Consider the following 18,347-nt stretch of genomic DNA (forward strand, 5'->3'; position numbering starts at 1 on the left):
CATTGCTCATCAAAGACACCAGCACTTCAGAGAGGTCAGGAAGCAGGTGTCCCATTGCTCATCGAAGACACCAGCTCTCCAGAGAGGTCAGGAAGCAGGTGTCCCATTGCTCATCAAAGACACCAGCACTTCAGAGAGGTCAGGAAGCAGGTGTCCCATTGCTCATCAAAGACACCAGCACTTCAGAGAGGTCAGGAAGCAGGTGTCCCATTGCTCATCCAAGACACCAGCTCTCCAGAGAGGTCAGGAAGCAGGTGTCCCTTTGCTCATCGAAGACACCAGCTCTCCAGAGAGGTCAGAAAGCAGGTGTCCCATTGCTCATCGAAGACACCAGCTCTCCAGAGAGGTCAGGAAGCAGGTGTCCCATTGCTCATCCAAGACACCAGCACTTCAGAGAGGTCAGGAAGCAGGTGTCCCATTGCTCATCCAGGACACCAACTCTGAGAGTCCAGGAAGCAGGTGTCCCATTGCTCATCGAAGACACCAGCTCTCCAGAGAGGTCAGGAAGCAGGTGTCCCATTGCTCATCAAAGACACCAGCACTTCAGAGAGGTCAGGAAGCAGGTGTCCCATTGCTCATCCAAGACACCAGCTCTCCAGAGAGGTCAGGAAGCAGGTGTCCCTTTGCTCATCGAAGACACCAGCTCTCCAGAGAGGTCAGAAAGCAGGTGTCCCATTGCTCATCGAAGACACCAGCTCTCCAGAGAGGTCAGGAAGCAGGTGTCCCATTGCTCATCCAAGACACCAGCACTTCAGAGAGGTCAGGAAGCAGGTGTCCCATTGCTCATCCAGGACACCAACTCTGAGAGTCCAGGAAGCAGGTGTCCCATTGCTCATCGAAGACACCAGCTCTCCAGAGAGGTCAGGAAGCAGGTGTCCCATTGCTCATCCAGGACACCAACTCAGAGAGTCCAGGAAGCAGGTGTCCCATTGCTCATCCAGGACACCAACTCAGAGAGTCCAGGAAGCAGGTGTCCCATTGCTCATCCAGGACACCAACTCAGAGAGTCCAGGAAGCAGGTGTCCCATTGCTCATCCAAGACAACAGCACTTCAGAGAGGTCAGGAAGCAGGTGTCCCATTGCTCACCCAAGACACCAGCACTTCAGAGAGGTCAGGAAGCAGGTGTCCCATTGCTCATCCAAGACACCAGCACTTCAGAGAGGTCAGGAAGCAGGTGTCCCATTGCTCATCCAAGACACCAGCACTTCAGAGAGGTCAGGAAGCAGGTGTCCCATTGCTCATCCAAGACACCTGCTCGCCAGAGATTCCAGCAAAGCATGTGTCCGGTTGCCCATCCAAGACAACAGCTCTCCAGAGAGTCCAGGAAGCAAATGTCCCATTGCTCATTCAAGACAACAGCTCTCCAGAGAGTCCAGGAAGCAAATGTCCCATTGCTCATTCAAGACACCAGCTCCAGAGAGTCCAGGAAACAGGTGTCCCATTGCTCATTAAAGACACCAGCTCTCGAGAGAGTCCAGGAAGCAGATGTCCCATTGGTCATCCAAAACACCAGCTCTTCAGAGAGTCCAGGAAGTGGGTGTCCCATTGCCTATCCAGGACACCAAGTGGGTGTCCTCACAGATGCCAAAAACCATTGATGTGTTGAAATCCAAGCAACACAAACAATCAGTTTGAACAAGCATCTAGGTAGTGAATCATACAGGAATCCACTAAACAAAGAATGTGATGGATTCCCCAAAATCTCAAAATCTCTTTACAGACACTAAGAATCCCAGAACACAATGGTCCCTAGAAAACGAGAACCCATTGACTCTCATCCGCATCAAGCACCTGAGCTTCTATAGAAACTCATGGAACTGAAGGCCACAATTTCTGTGCCTCAAACCATTCAAACTCACCGATGTGACATGAATACACAAAGCTGCAATGTACCATAGTGCAAAGGAGCAAACGTTTCTGGGATATGATGTAGTGTCCGGCCACACCCTTTTCCATGCCAAAACTGATTTTCATGACCTTCTCTACCATTTATTTACCACGTGTTTCCAATGTTCCTTTTAGTGAAAATTGAATTCCGGCCCATTGGTTACACTTCATCCGGGCTGAGCTGGGGAGTATAGCCTGAGCTGGAGAGTACGGCCTGGGTGCGTAGAGAACGGCCCAAGCCAGAGATTCCGGCCCTACTGCAGACGTAAAGATATGACTCTCAAATGACCTTTATGAATACCAAAAGTCGTAAAGTAAATTTTATTTTCTCCGATTGCCTTTGTGAATTAGGCCCACAGTTACTATAAGGAAAACAGTGAACGCTCTCTCTTTCACAGACTTGTACATTACTGTAATGAGTGGCATTATATCACAATACCATGATGTGGTAGAACATCAACAGTGCAACAAAGCAGAAAGCACTGGAACAGGAAACACATGGCAAGCCAAAGGCAGCCGCACTGCAAAGTTTGCGCTATACTTAATAGCTTGCTGGACAGAAAGAGTCTCATATTTTTCATCCTCGTGTTATTGTAGAGAAGGGCTGACATCACCATCAGAAGAGCTTTCCCCTGGAACCAGCTTAAACCTCCATCTTGATTGGGCTGCTTCTATTAGTATCCTATATTAGCACCACTATTGTATTTGCACCATTCTGCACAGCCAGGTTTGATGCAAACATCCCCTAGGATTGTTTTCCCACACTTCTATGTGATCCACTAAATTCCAGGGCTAATTCAGAGGGATATGAGGAATCCTCAAGAAATGCTTACCTAAGTTCTTCCACTAAAGCTAAGCTAAAAAAAAAATAGCAACACTGAATAAAGGAAATATAATGGCAGATTTATGTGCATTATCCAGCCTTGGTTTTATCATACTGGATTATGGAAAAAATCTTCTACCTAGGGGCACGCAAGGCTTTTATTACATAATTGGAAGTCATTCAGAACTCTGCTGCCAGGCTCCCACATCATCTTCCCAAACATGTTTCAGTGTCTTGTCTTCTTCGCAAAGTTCACTGGACAGACGCATACAGTTCAAAGCCCTAGGCTATATGCATAAAGCTAGGTTGAAAACTGGTTTACTTTACTTACAAGATCTGGTGGCACCATAACGGCCAAGTCGTTCCTTTCGGTTGAGCAGCCAGTACCTTTGTATGGTCTCCAAAGTCACATTGGGGCACAGAGGTGGTCCCTCCTTCTCACACTTGGGTCCTCAGAGTTGGACCACCCTTCTCCAGTCCTTCAGAAGTTGCCATTCACTGACCACTTTCCGCAAAAATCTTCAAACCTGGCTGTTCTGCTTGTTTCTCCTTCCGCTAGCTCCTACCTTCTTTGTCCAAGCAATGGCAAACCCTTTCTGGGTTGCTATGCGCTTTACAAGACCCAACAAGAATAATGATATGTACCCCATGGAACGTTTCATAAGTCCCATAGAAGACACATTTATTTATTTTTGTTGTTTTTTTGAAATTTTAAAGTTTTATTGACAAAAGTACAGACAATATTCCTTACATGGCAATACATTGCTACAATATATCTCAGTTACAGTAATACAGAAGAAAACAAGGTGCATGTTCCCGGTACATGGATATGGCAATCAGGCCGTGACAAGGTGCAATACTTCTGTGATAGGAGACAAATGTTGAGAGGTAAAGAAGTTGACTTTACCAATAGTCAATACAACTTGCAAGATCCCAAGGTCCTGTTTCAAGAAAAATATAGAAGACTCTTCACTCTGGGTTCACTCCTAAGAGACACGGACCTCAAACATTTGAAAACAGACAATATTGCAACCAGACGGAGCTGTAAAGTCTTGTTAAGTGCCTGCAGACGGTGCTTTAAAGTCTTGTTAAGTGCCTGCAGATGGAGCTGTAAAGTCGCTGTAAAGTCTTAAGTGTCTGCAGACAGAGCTGTAAAGTCTTGTTAAGTGCCTGCAGACAGAGCTGTAAAGTCTTGTTAATTGCCTGCAGACAAAGCTGTAAAGTCTTAAGTGCCTGCAGACGGAGCTTTAAAGTCTTGTTAAGTGCCTGCAGATGGAGCTGTAAAGTCTTGTTAAGTGCCTGCAGACAAAGCTGTAAAGTCTTAAGTGCCTGCAGACGGAGCTTTAAAGTCTTGTTAAGTGCCTGCAGATCGAGCTGTAAAGTCGCTGTAAAGTCTTAAGTGTCTGCAGACGGAGCTGTAAAGTCTTGTTAAGTGCCTGCAGACAGAGCTGTAAAGTCTTGTTAAGTGCCTGCAGACAGAGCTGTAAAGTCTTGTTAAGTGCCTGCAGACAAAGCTGTAAAGTTTTGTTAAGTGCCTGCAGACAGAGCTGTGAAGTCTTAAGTGCCTGCAGACGGAGCTGTAAAGTCTTGTTAAGTGCCTGCAGACAGAGCTGTAAAGTCTTGTTAAGTGCCTGCAGACAAAGCTGTAAAGTCTTAAGTGCCTGCAGACGGAGCTTTAAAGTCTTGTTAAGTGCCTGCAGATGGAGCTGTAAAGTCGCTGTAAAGTCTTAAGTGTAAAGAGGCGTTTTCCTCTAGAAAGAGGAAGAAACAAGGAGAAATAAAGATATTTCTCCTCGTTACGCCTCACCTGGGGAGGCGCATCTGTTTGTCACATTCCCAGGTTCACCTCTTCTGGTAAATCTGGGAGTGCATCAAAAGCCTTGGGAGTTACGTGGGAACTCCCACGCAACTCCCATGGAAACGCCTCCCTGTAGCAAAGAAATGCGATGCAGTGATCTGAACTGCGCTGCTTTACTGCAGATTTATGAAGCCATTAAGGGACACGCTAGGTGGCCTTGCGTGGCTTCATACGTCTCCTTTTGAAGTTGCGTCACTCTTGCACCATTCTGCCTGAAGCAAGAGCGACGCAAGGGGGCTTGTAAACATGACCCTAACATGGTGCTGCCACCTGGTGGCTGCATGCTGTACTCGACAGCAGAGGTGGGATCCCTTGTAAGTCAGTGCTGTTGTGTGGAGACTGCAGCCCTCTGCTTACTTCCGCTCTGTATGTACCACGGCTGGCCACCGCAGTCATGGTCTTCTGGTGCAACCCTTCTCACTTCTGGCTTCTTCTTAGTGTCGCGTCTCCACACCTTCTGTCGCATCACCATCCCCTCTCTGGACCTCCTACGGATCCTGGTCTGTCCTAAAGCTGGTCCCTGGAATAACCACAGACCGAGGCAGGTGGCTCGTTGTCCAACAGTGACGCCATGTTCTCTCTCCCCGGACAGAATACATCTATGCCAGTATTGCCAACTTGGTGGTCTGCCTCTGCGCAGTCTTCGGGATTGTGGTTCTGCTGTGTTCCGCCTGCACCGCCGCCTACCAGTACATTATTCAGCTCTTCGTCAGCCTGGCGGTGGGGTCCCTGACCGGAGACGCCATACTCCACCTCATCCCACAGGTAAGGCTGGTTTACCCCATCTCCGCGGGTTCTATGCTCATTTTTCATTAAAAAGATTTTATTTTATAATAATTTGAACGTAGTCATTTTTCATTTTAAATATTTTATTTTATAATTTTAGCTTCATAATTTTTCATTTTTAAAAGCTTATGCATCCAATGCTTAACCCTATAAAAAAAGTATCAATGATATATTTTCTGTTTATGTCATAACACATTTAAAATTAATGGGTTATATGAATAGTAATTGAATAGTATTTCAAATTCTGAATATTTCAATACTTCCTTTAACATCTTTAATATGATTTTAAATACATTTACTTTATTGAATTAAATTATCAATGGATTAAAAATAATCGCTATTCATTCATTCCAATAACCAATTCAAGCTTTGAACGAGGTTTTTAGTTGGTTAGTGAATAATTCATGGTCTACAAATTTAAAATTGAATCATGGAGGAGATCTTGCGATATTCTCATGTTTTCCTGTGCCAACCCCCTGTTTCCTCTTGCCTTTTTCTCAATAACACACACTTTTTGTCTCCAATTTTAATCACTGGAATGTGTGCCTATCATAGACAATGCTAGCATATGTGGTTTGAAAATGTAAATGTAGAACTCCAGCTTACAATCTGTAATTTGCGTGTTTTACCCAAACAGTACTCTATATTCTACAGGGCCGATTCACAAAGAAAAGGGTAAAAAAACATGGCGGACTTCTACGGACCAGTCTGCACGTACTTCTACACTTTTTAGCCGTTCACAAAGCAGGTGCAATTGTGCGCCTGTGAAGGCAGGTTAGGAACAGGTGGTGTACTAATAGATATATGAGTGACTTTTTTAAGGCTGCCCATCCCCCAGTGTGTGGAACTGTATGCAAACTTCTACCTGCTGAAGGCCTCTTCTCCTACATGTAGGCGAGTCCTGCTGCCTGGCGCGACCACTTCTTTGATAGCCCTCGTGCAAATCCCCTCTCTCACCTACAACTTGATCCCTGAGTTTTTATAGGATCTGAGTTGGTGAATGCCTACACCACACATGTACTGGCCACTCAGTGTAACACCAGCTTCCCAACCCTGGAAGGGGTTTACCAATGCAAATTCATCCAAGCTTGCAGTAGAACAATCCACAGTGGTAAATCTGTTGTGAACTCCTGGCAGATGTAAATACAGGCATTTTTGGATACATGTTTATGGCTGGGAATGCCTCTGTGTATCAGGCCCAACATTTACAGTTTACTAAATGTTTGTCCCATGGTTTATGGTGCTCTGTGTTTTAGTTTCTGCATTTTATCACCAACCGCTTTCCATCTTCTTCAACTATTCCTTCCAGGGAGATCTCTCTATGCCAAGGGGCCCCACTCTTTCCAACATCATAGTCCAGCCTTCCTGTGCTCCACTCTTTCCCTCTATTCTAAGAAGGTGTGTTATGTAGTTATCTGTGACCAGAGCATACTTGTATCTAGATAAAAACTTGGAGTCCAAAATGAGTCAATATAACTTCTCTAAATGGAGATCTGTGCCCATTGGCATCAGCACAAACTAATGCTATCTTTTAAGGGTTGAATATGGAAAAGCAGGTTGAAACATTGGGCCAGATTTAGGGGCGTATTTATGAGCCCACTGCACCTATGGTGTGTCACTTTTCTTTCACGCACCAGCAGCGCACTGTGACGGCCCATATTTACAAGGCCACATAAGCAGTGGCGTAACGAAAGTTGAATGGGCCCCCCTGCAAGGTACACAGAGGGGCCCCGCTCCGGATTTAATCCGGAGCTCTCCGGTGTGAGCACAGTGCTGAGGGGGCCCCCTGCAGCTCAGGGGCCCCCCGCACTGCAGGGGATGCGGCGGCCTGTGTTACGCCCCTGCACATATGGCTACCCTGCGTGGCTTTTCATGGCCTTGTAAATGTGGCTCCCTTTCACGCATTACTCTGTGTGAAGGGGGTGTTCCATGGCTGTTGCTGTGGGTGTTCCCACGCAACATCTGTAGCACCTGACGCATTTATAAGGTTTTGTAAACTTGGAAATGCGTCAGATTCCTACGCCTACCCAGAGGAGGCGTAAGGTAGGCAAATACCTTTATTTCTCCTCGTTTTTTCTTTTTCTATGTCTGCAGCACACACGGAAAGAGAGAAATACCTCTTGTGTCCCTTCCTGCACAAAAACAATCACCCTTACAATGCAGACACCCTTGCACAATAGCGCAGGGGAAAAGTACAAGAATACACCGTATCTTGTAGATACAGCACATTCCTGACCTTTTCTTTTGACGCACGGCAGCCCGGCATGAAGGCTTGCTGCACTGCCTTGCGTCAAAATATTGTAAATGAGGCCCTTAGAGTTTAGTAGACAAGATACTTCACAAATGCTGCAAAACGCAGGGAAGGTCCAGGCTCCCATAATCTTGCAAAAACATTTTTTTTTTTTAAGTTTAATTTTAATACGGGTGGGGCCACTTAGAGCTCCCCCAAAATAGGCCTTTTTTTTTTTTTTTTTTTTTTTTTTTTAAACCGTTTATTACAAAAAACTCAAAAAATATACAAAGATGGGCCTACAACCTTCCGGCCGGCCGCTAGTAAACAAAAGGAGCATATGATACACATTGTAGAGCGCGCGTTGCGGCTAAGGAAGATGCACAGGAGTTAGCAGCGTTGATAGCCACACCATCCGGACCCCACTGTACGGTTTCATTTTAAACTGAAATAACAACCAGAAAAAACAAAAAACCACAAGGCAATCTACAATCAGAAATAGCAGCATGTGCTCCCCTGAGAGGGGGGCCCTACCAATCCATAGGAGTATCAAGAAGGGGAAGAGATCAGGATTAGGGCTGGGTAAAACTCAATGCCCGGAACAGGGAAGATGGGTCGGCTACGGGGATGGGGCAGGCGACGGATCAGGCAATAACGGTGGAGTACAGATTCCCCCGCGGTAGGCGTTCCAGGGGCCCCAGACTTTCACCCATGTCCCAGGCTTACCTCTCGCAACATACACCACCTTTTCCCGAAACATGCACCAATCCATATGTTCCTTCCAGGCCGAGACAGTCGGGGACCTCTGAGATCCCCACAGTTGAGCTGTATCACGCTTGGCCACCATATATCCCAGAGTCACCCACCACATCTGTGGCGCCGAGTAGTCGGTAGGCTCCCACACATTCAACAGGCATCTCCTCGCTTCGGGTAGCAGCACAACATGTGTAACCACACGCAGGACCTCATGCACACCACGCCAGAATCGCTCCACCTCCGGGCATTCCCACAAGATATGCAGAAAGGTCCCCAAAGCGCCACACCCACGCTTACACAACCCGTCCACAGCATATCCCATACGCAGAAGCCTCGGCCCCGTCATGTAGACTCTGTGGAGTATCTTGAGCTGGACGAAGCGAAGGCGGGCCGGTATGGCCACCTCTTTCGGGGAGGCCACCGCAAGGGTCCAGTCCTCGTCGTCCAGCTCCAGTCCATCGGCAGCCCAAGCCTCACGAAGGGCAGTCAGCAATCCCGTGCGGTCATTGATCAGTTTTTTGTAGATCAGTGAGATCGTGCTGTCCGGAACGTGTCCATCCAGCACTCTATCCTCAAGGGGGGAACACTCCGGGATGGATGCAACGTCCGGGAAGACGGAGCCCAGTGCATGACGGATCTGCAAATACCGAAAGTACTCCCTGCCATGCAAGTGGAATTCCGTCTGCAGCATCTCGAACGTTTTAAATCCTCCCCTCGTCCAGAGATCCCCCACCTTGCTAATGCCTATCATGTCCCACTTCTCGAAGCCCTTCGAGGTCCACAGGGAGCCCAACTGCTCGGACGCGTATAGTGGTGACGCCCGGGTCAGACGATCCTTCCACCCCATCGCCACATTAGCCGCGTGCCACACTCGCACCATGACACGCGTGGGGCCGGTCAGCCGAGCGTCGGGCGTGCTGGAGTAGAGCGCTCGATTATAGTCCCCACCCGGGAGTAGCATCTTATCCATTTCGAATGCCGGGTTTAAAGCGGGCCCATACAGGCCGTGATTAATCGCAGCCAGCTGGGAGGCCCAATAGTATCGTTTGATATCCGGGAGGGCTATCCCGCCATCATACCATGGGAGCGTCAGCTTCGCCAGGGCGATACGCGGCCTCCCGTCCCAGAACAGGCGGCGCTGCAAACTCTCCACCTCACGGAAGTAGCGCGCTGGGACGGGGTCCATAGTATTCTGCAAAGCGTAGAGGAAGCGCGGCAGAGACATCATCTTAAATAATGCCGCCCGGCCGAGCGGCGAGAGCGGCAAGCGCCGCCAGCGCGTGACATCTTCCTTCAGGCGCTGGAGGGGGGGAAGCAAGTTCCGATCATACCGGGCCTCCGGGTCCAGAGTAATGAAGACACCCAGGTACCGAAATCCCTGCGGGGCGATCTGGATCGGACAGCCCCGCGGGAGAATGGGCGCCTCCCCAGAGAGAACATACACGCACGATTTAGCCCAGTTGATGACAAGGCCGGAGTTACGACCAAATGAATGCAAAACATCAACCAGTACTATAAGTGAGTTACATGGGGAAGCTAGGTACAAGAGGATGTCATCAGCATATAGGGATACACGGTCCTCATGCTCGGGGGTCCAACGGAGACCACGGATGGAAGGCTCCCACCGCAGCCACTCTGCCAGGGGCTCCAAGGCAAGCGCAAAAAGGAGCGGCGATAAGGGGCAGCCCTGCCGCGTGCCCCGGCCCAGCTCGAACGGAGCCGATACTCTACCGTTCACCACCACCTGCGCCAATGGGCCCGAATACAGCAATTTGACCCAACTGATGAACCCTGCGCCAAAGCCAAACTTCGCAAGCATCGCCCAGATGTATGGCCATTCAAGCGTATCAAACGCAATGGTGGCGTCCAGGGATGCCAAAATGGCCGGCTCCCGTATGTACTGAACACGTGCAAGCACCCCATGCAAACGCCGCAAGTTAAGAGCTGTGTTACGATGGGGAATAAAGCCGGACTGATCCTGGTGAACCAGTTCGCCCACCACGCCGACCAGCCGATTGGCCAGGACCTTGGCGAGAATTTTACGCTCCGCATTCAGTAGCGAAAGTGGCCGATAGGATGTAACCCGGTCCCGAGGTCTCCCCTCCTTGTGGATAACCACGATTGTAGCCAGACGCTGGTCCAGCGGGAGGGAGCCCACCGAATGGGCCTCCAGGAACATCGATCGGAGATGTGGTGCCAGCGTATCCGGTCTCAATTTGTACAACTCGATGGGGAGACCATTAGGACCCATGGCCTTGCCGGAAGCGATCGAACGTATGGCGAGGGCGATTTCGTCGGAGGTTGGGGCGGCGTCCAACGACACTCTGTCCTCCTCCGAAAGGGAAGGCAGCGCGATATCCCTGAGCAGGGTACGGGAATCCTCTTCAGAGCAGGAAGACACCGGGGAATACACCCCACGGAAATAGTCCGCGAAGCAGGAGACAATTTCTTCTGGCTCACTAACACACACACCGTCTGTTTTCTCAATCAGCGGGACTACACGACTCGCTCTCTCCTTTTTGTCCAGCCACGCAATCAATTTACCAGCCTTATCACCCACATCATACAATCTCCCCTGTTGCTCTCTACTGAGGCCCCTGGCTGCCTCCGTGACGAGGGCCCTATAGGCCGCTTGCTTGAGTTGGAGGACATGCAATACGGCATCCGTCACCCCACTTTCTAGATTACCCTCCAACTCGGCTATCTCAGCTTCCACCCGGGTCACTTCCTCCCGCTCGCGCCTCCGGGTGTGGGAAATGAGGGACAGGGCCTCTCCTCGTAGTACTGTCTTGAATGCCTCCCACAGTGAGACAGCCGAAGGCACGGACCCCACATTCTCGTCAAAGTAGCGCTGGAGGGATTTAATCAATTCAGCGCGAATAGTGGGGTCGCGCAAGTACCAGGGATTGATCGGGACCACCCTACCCTCACCCCTCGGAAAAAGGTCCAGGTGTAACAGGAGCGGGGAATGGTCCGAGATACCCCGTGCCAAATGGCGCACCTCTCCCACCCTCCCAACATAGGCCGCCGGGACCAGGACATAATCTAGTCGTGAGAGACTACCATGGGCCCCCGAATGGAAGGTATACTGTAACTGCGTGGGATGTTTTAAACGCCAGCAATCCACCAATCCCAAAGTGTCCAATAGAACAGAGAGCCACGCTTGGGCCCGGGGGAGGTCCCTAGGGGGGTGACGATCCACAGTCCCGGAAACCACCGCATTGAAATCCCCCCCCACCACCAGAATCCCCCCCGGAAGGCCAAGGAGGAGGCGCCCCAGGTCCGCAAAGGCAGTCGACTGCAGCCCCGGTGGGACGTATACTGACACAAAAACCACCACTTTGCCCTCCATCCTTCCCACCAAGACCGCGTAACGTCCCCTGTCGTCATGGAGCACCTCATCAATCTCCAGCGGAAGCGAGTTCTTAACCATGATGCCCACACCCCTTGAGCCAGACGTAAAGCCCGAATGGGCCACTAGGCGATAGCCACGCCGATTCATGGCGCAGAAGGAGTTGCCAATGAGGTGTGTCTCCTGCAGAAACACTACATCGGGCGAGATTCGCTTCAAGAACTGCAGGACCACCCCACGTTTAATCCTGTCCCCCAGTCCACTCACGTTCCAGGACAACAGAGTTAGCTCCCTACCCCCCATCATAGACAAGAGCCACCATTCGTCCCCCCGAGAGCACTATAGAGCTAGCACAATGATACGTTTGCCTTGTGGTGAAAACGAACAACACCCCCCCATCCCTACCCACCCACCCCAACAAAACTCCCCCCTCCCTGCACCCCTGCATGAGCCCGAACAGCCCCCCCAACATGCAGTGTGCCTGTCGCCCCATATATATAATAAAAACTAGCTAAGCCCCCTAGAGGGGGAGGGAGAACCCCCAAGAGACCCCACACAACCTCCATAGGAGGGGAAATTATACAGACAGATGCTTAATCGAGAGTGGCAACATTTTTGTCCAGAGTGAAGCCCAACATCACCCCCTCAGTCCCGATCCAGTGTGCCGTCTCCCCCCGCCGCCCCCCCCCCCCGCCCCCCAGGTCACGATTCCCAGACAGAGTGTCCAGCCAGTCTCCGGCCGCTTCGGGGCGATCAAAAAAGTGCGTGCGACCCTCTACCTCCCTCGCAGCTTGGCTGGGAAGAGCATTGCGTATTTAAGGTTCAAGTCCCGAAGACGGCGCTTGACGCCTTGGAAGCTCAGTCTCTGCTTCTGGACCGCTGGGGTGAAATCCGGATAAAAGTTCACCTCCATGTTGTCAAGCTTAACCGGCCCCAACAGTCTGGAGGCTTGCAGGATAGCGTCTCTGTCCCGAAAGTTGAAAATCCGGGCAATGAGGGGCCGCGGAGGGGCTCCGACCTTCGGCCTTCCCCCGGGAACTCTGTGGGCCCGCTCCACCGCGAAGAATTTACTCAGCCCCCGTGGCTGGAGATGGGTAGCGATCAGGTCCTCCACAAATAGGTCCGCCGCCGCTTCCTCCCGTCCCTCGGGTACTCCGATGATGCGAATGTTGTTTCTCCGGGCCCGACTCTCGGAGTCCTCCAGGCGCCGATCCATAAGCGCGCTCGCCTGACTAAGCCGGCGCACCTCTGTTTGTAGCGCCGCCACATCAGTAGTAAGGCCCGATGCGGTGTGGGCCAAAGAATCAACTCGGTCGTTGGTCTTGGAAAGATCGGCCCTCACCAGGCCAACATCCACGAGGACCGAGTCGATCTTCTGTGCCAGTGTGTCGAACCGCTGGCCTACCGAGGCCTTCATCTCAGCAATGGCGCCCATGACATCCCGCAGAGTCAGATCCGTGGGCAGGTCCGGGGCATCAGGAGGGTACTCAGGGGATTTGTGCGGTCCGCCGGGAGATCCCTTCTGGAGAGTATAGCGGTCCATACTGTTGGCCTGATGGGTGGTGCCACGCCGGGTCGCCTTGGTCTTTGCCCGGTCTCCATCTTGTTTGGTGGCCATGGCCACTAGTCTCCCGGTCGCACCAGTCACGTCGTGAAGGGCAGGCAATCAGGGCCACAAGCTCCGGGGGGGGCCACCCCTGATCGGCGGTGTGGGTCACAGCCGGCGGGCAGGCCAAGTCTCCCAGCGAGACCACACCAACACAAAGAGCCCCGCGACCCAACCCTGCAGTGATTGCAAGGGGGTGCGAAAGCGAAAGCAAAGCGCGGGGTGCGCGACTCGCCAGGCCCGGCCCGCCGCTGTTGTTCACTTTGTCACTGGGTCACCCCTCAGCGCAAATCCGGGGTCTGGCGAGGAGAAGGCCGCAGACTTCAATCGGTGCTCACTCCGGTGTCCGAGGTCCGATTTGACAACGGGAAACGGGTGCCACCTCAGCTCAGGCTAACCAACACATTCCCCTCATCCGAGACAGGATAAATTCAGGATAGTCGTGGGAGGTTGCGGAGGTCCTCGGGAGCCTCGCACCTACGCGGCCATCTTGGTTGCGCGCTAGGCTCCTCCTTCCCAGCATGCTGCGCGGTGTACCCTGTTGGGTGATGGCGTCTGCAACAGACGCCATCACCAGTACCAGTCAGTCCGTAAGAATGCAGTGGATTCGCAGAGCCCTCCACAGGTTCACAGAGCTGCAGCGCACAAAGAGAGAAAAAGCTCCTGAGTCCAATGGGGTGCCTTCAATTTGTTTGATCGAGATGGGAATCCTCCTTGATTTGCAGATCTGCAGCGGGTTCCACAAATTAACCCCCCTATAATTTAACCTATTCATGTCAAACCAACCACTTTTTATAATGATAATTTCTCAAAACCTACTGAACAGATTTACAGCAAACCATCAAAATCACAAGCCGCGAACACAATCCACCCTCAGGCCAGATTCTGTACAGAAGAGCAAATCATTATCTAGTAATCAATTAAAAAGGAAAACTGCACTTTTGGGCCCCATCCCACTTCTCAGGGCTCTGCTTGATGAATTTGCATGAAACTTGACTGGAGGAACCCAAAGCTGAGGGTCGTTTTTTGGAAGGTTTTCTACAGATTCAAATAATGGTGCCAAAGTCATTAAGAAAATAAAAAATGTGTTTCCATGGAAACTCTGACCTAACCATACCTACGCTGGCGCTACTGCTTCCAGTGTTGCTGTGTCTCCACAGTCTCACCATCCTTGCACGGTGGCAACAGCTATAAGAGGAGATACTGAAACTGTGATCTAACAATAACTACACTGAAGCCACTGCTGCCAGTGTTCCCCTGTCCCCACAGTCTCGCCGTCCTTGCAGGGAGGCAGCAGCTATAAGAGGACATGCTGAAACTGTAACCTAACCATAACTACACTGGCGCTATTGCTGCCAGTGTTCCTGTGTACCCTCAGTCTTGCTGTCCTTGCAGTGAGGCAGCAGCTACAAAAGGAGATGCTGAAACTCTGACCTAACCATAACTACACAGGTGCGATTACTGCCAGTGTTCCCCTGTCCCCACAGTCTCGCCGTCCTTGCAGGGAGGCAGCAGCTATAAGAGGACATGCTGAAACTGTAACCTAACCATAACTACACTGGCGCTATTGCTGCCAGTGTTCCTGTGTACCCTCAGTCTTGCTGTCCTTGCAGGGAGGCAGCAGCTACAAAAGGAGATGCTGAAACTCTGACCTAACCATAACTACACAGGTGTGATTACTGCCAGTGAACCTGTGTCCCCACAGTCTCGTCATTATTGCAGGGAGGCAGCAGCTATAAGAGGTGATGCTTAAACTCTGGCATAACCATAACTACACAGGTGCGATTGCTGCCAGTGAGCCTGTGTCCCCACAGTCTCGTCATTATTGCAGGGCGGCAGCAGCTATAAGAGGAGATGCTTAAACTCTGGCCTAACCATAACTACACAAGTGCGATTGCTGCCAGTGAGCCTGTCCCCCCACACTCTCGTCATTATTGCAGGGAGGCAGCAGCTATAAGAGGCGATGCTTAAACTCTGGCCTAACCATAACTACACAGGTGCAATTGCTGCCAGTGAGCCTGTGTCCCCACAGTTTCGTCATTATTGCAGGGAGGCAGCAGCTATAAGAGGAGATGCTTAAACTCTGGCCTAGCCATAACTACACAGGTGCGATTACTGCCAGTGAGCCTGTGTCCCCACAGTCTCGTCATTTTTGCATGGAGGCAGCAGCTATAAGAGGAGATGCTTAAACTCTGGCCTAACCATAACTACACCGGTGCGATTGCTGCCAGTGAGCCTGTGTCCCCACAGTTGCGTCATTATTGCAGGGAGGCAGCAGCTATAAGAGGAGATGCTTAAACTCTGGCCTAACCATAACTACACAGGTGCAATTGCTGCCAGTGAGCCTGTGTCCCCACAGTCTCGTCATTATTGCAGGGAGGCAGCAGCTATAAGAGGCGATGCTTAAACTCTGGCCTAACCATAACTACACAAGTGCGATTGCTGCCAGTGAGCCTGTGTCCCCACAGTCTCGTCATTATTGCAGGGAGGCAGCAGCTATAAGAGGCGATGCTTAAACTCTGGCCTAACCATAACTACACAGGTGCGATTGCTGCCAGTGAGCCTGTATCCCCACAGTCTCGTCATTATTGCAGGGAGGCAGCAGCTATAAGAGGAGATGCTTAAACTCTGGCCTAGCCATAACTACACAGGTGCGATTACTGCCAGTGAGCCTGTGTCCCCACAGTCTCGTCATTATTGCAGGGAGGCAGCAGCTATAAGAGGAGATGCTTAAACTCTGGCCTAACCATAACTACACCGGTGCGATTGCTGCCAGTGAGCCTGTGTCCCATCAGTCTCGTCATTATTGCAGGGAGGCAGCAGCTTTAAGAGGAGATGCTTAAACTCTGACCTAACCATAACTACACAGGTGCGATTGCTGCCAGTGAGCCTGTGTCCCCACAGTCTCGTCATTATTGCAGGGAGGCAGCAGCTATAAGAGGCGATGCTTAAACTCTGGCCTAACCATAACTACACAGGTGCAATTGCTGCCAGTGAGCCTGTGTCTCCACAGTCTTGTCATTATTGCAGGGAGGCAGCAGCTATAAGAGGAGATGCTTAAACTCTGGCCTAACCATAACTACACAGGTGCGATTGCTGCCAGTGAGCCTGTGTCCCCACAGTCTCGTCATTATTGCAGGGAGGCAGCAGCTATAAGAGGCGATGCTTAAACTCTGGCCTAACCATAACTACACAGGTGCGATTGCTGCCAGTGAGCCTGTGTCCCCACAGTCTCGTCATTATTGCAGGGAGGCAGCAGCTATAAGAGGAGATGCTTAAACTCTGGCCTAACCATAACTACACAGGTGCGATTGCTGCCAGTGAGCCTGTGTCCCCACAGTCTCGTCATTATTGCAGTGAGGCAGCACCTATAAGAGGAGATGCTTAAACTCTGACCTAACCATAACTAAGCTGGTGCTACTGCTGCCAGTAAGCCTGTGTCCCCACAGTCTCGCCATACTTGCAGGGAGGCAGCAGCTATAAGAGGAGATGCTGAAACTGTGAACTAACCAGAAGTACACTGGTGATACTGCTGCCAGTGTTCTTGTGTCTCCACAGTCTCGCTATCCTTGCAGAGAGGCAGCTGCTATAAGAGGAGATACTGAAACTCTGACCAAACCATAAATATGCTGGCACGATTGCTGCCAGTGTGCCTGTGTCCCCACAGTCTCACATTCCTTGCAGGGAGGCAGCAGCTATAAGAGGAGATGCGGAAACTCTGACCTAACCATAACTACACTGGCATGATTGCTGTCAGTGTTCCTGTGTCCCAATAGTCTCGCCGTCCTTGCACCGAGACAGCAGCTATAAGAGGAGATACTGAAACTCTGACCTAACCATAACTACGCCAGCGCTACTGCTGCCAGTGTTCCTTTGTCCCCACAATCTCGCTATCCTTGCAGGGAGGTCGCAGCTATAAGAGGAGATGCTGGAATTCTGACCTAATCATAACTACACTGAAACGATGGCTGCCAGTGTTCCTGTGTCCCCACAGTCTCGCCCTCCTTGCAGGGAGGCAGCAGCTATAAGAGGACATGCTGAAACTGTGACCTAACCATAACTACACTGGTGCTATTGCTGCCAGTGTTCCTGTGTACCCTCAGTCTTGCTGTCCTTGCAGGGAGGCAGCAGCTACAAAAGGAGATGCTGAAACTCTGACCTAACCATAACTACACCGGTGAGATTGCTGCCAGTGAGCCTGTGTCCCCACAGTCTTGTCATTATTGCAGGGAAGCAGCAGCTACAAAAGGAGATGCTGAAACTCTGACCTAACCATAACTACACAGGTGCGATTGCTGCCAGTGAGCCTGTGTCCCCACAGTCTCGCCGTCCTTGCAGGGAGGCAGCAGCTACAAGAGGAGATGCTTGCTCTTATGTGCTTCTCTGCCTGTCTTTGCAGTTCCTGGGCTTGCACAGCCACTCCGGAGAAGAAGCCCACCACGACCATGGTGCCGAGGACAAGTCCCACATATGGAAGTTGTTGGTTGTGCTTGGTGGGATCTATGCATTCTTCTGGATGGAGAAGATGTTTGACATCTGTCTGTACCGTGACAGTGAGGTCAGTGAATCATGAGTGGGACTGGGGGTCTTTACTATGATGTGTGGGTATGTGTTATTCATGCAACTTGTGTTAGTGAAACAAGATCTCTGGGTGCTAAGGTATGGAGTCAGATGCCCTTGGCTTGCCTATTATAAAGGGAAACATGCCATACCACACAGTCAGAACCACGCAGTGCCTTTACAACGCGGGTACCTCAATGAATGAGTCGTTACCATGTGTTCCTTTAGCACGCAAGTAGTTAAGACGTGCTTTAGGGAGCGTGTTGTTGGACTAGTGTTGGATTTTAAGTCCAACACCTTCCCTACCGTTACACAGACTGGACTTCGAGTAGTAAATTATACTATTCCAAAGTCCAGCGCTTCCCTAAGGCAAGTCGTTGTAACGACTTGTGTGCTAAAAGAACGCCTGGTAGCGACACGTTCATTGTAAAGCCAGCCGTGGTAAAGGCATACATGGTTCCGTCATACAACCGTTGAATAGGCTAAGG

At 50.8% G+C, this 18,347-nt stretch overlaps 1 protein-coding gene across 1 annotated transcript in view; it reads left to right on the top strand.

Annotated features, from left to right (window-relative positions):
- The window catches only part of SLC39A4 (solute carrier family 39 member 4), a 122,459-nt gene that overhangs the window by 71,119 nt on the left and 32,993 nt on the right, over positions 1–18,347 (top strand). The window contains exons 6-7 of the mRNA XM_085604355.1: positions 5,162–5,334; positions 17,699–17,857. Of these exons, the coding sequence (XP_085460481.1) occupies positions 5,162–5,334; positions 17,699–17,857 (332 nt within the window). The remainder of the gene's footprint in view (positions 1–5,161; positions 5,335–17,698; positions 17,858–18,347) is intronic.

This window comes from Triturus cristatus, chromosome 5_1 (genome assembly GCF_964204655.1).
Source record: "Triturus cristatus chromosome 5_1, aTriCri1.1, whole genome shotgun sequence".
Lineage (NCBI taxonomy): Eukaryota > Metazoa > Chordata > Amphibia > Caudata > Salamandridae > Triturus > Triturus cristatus.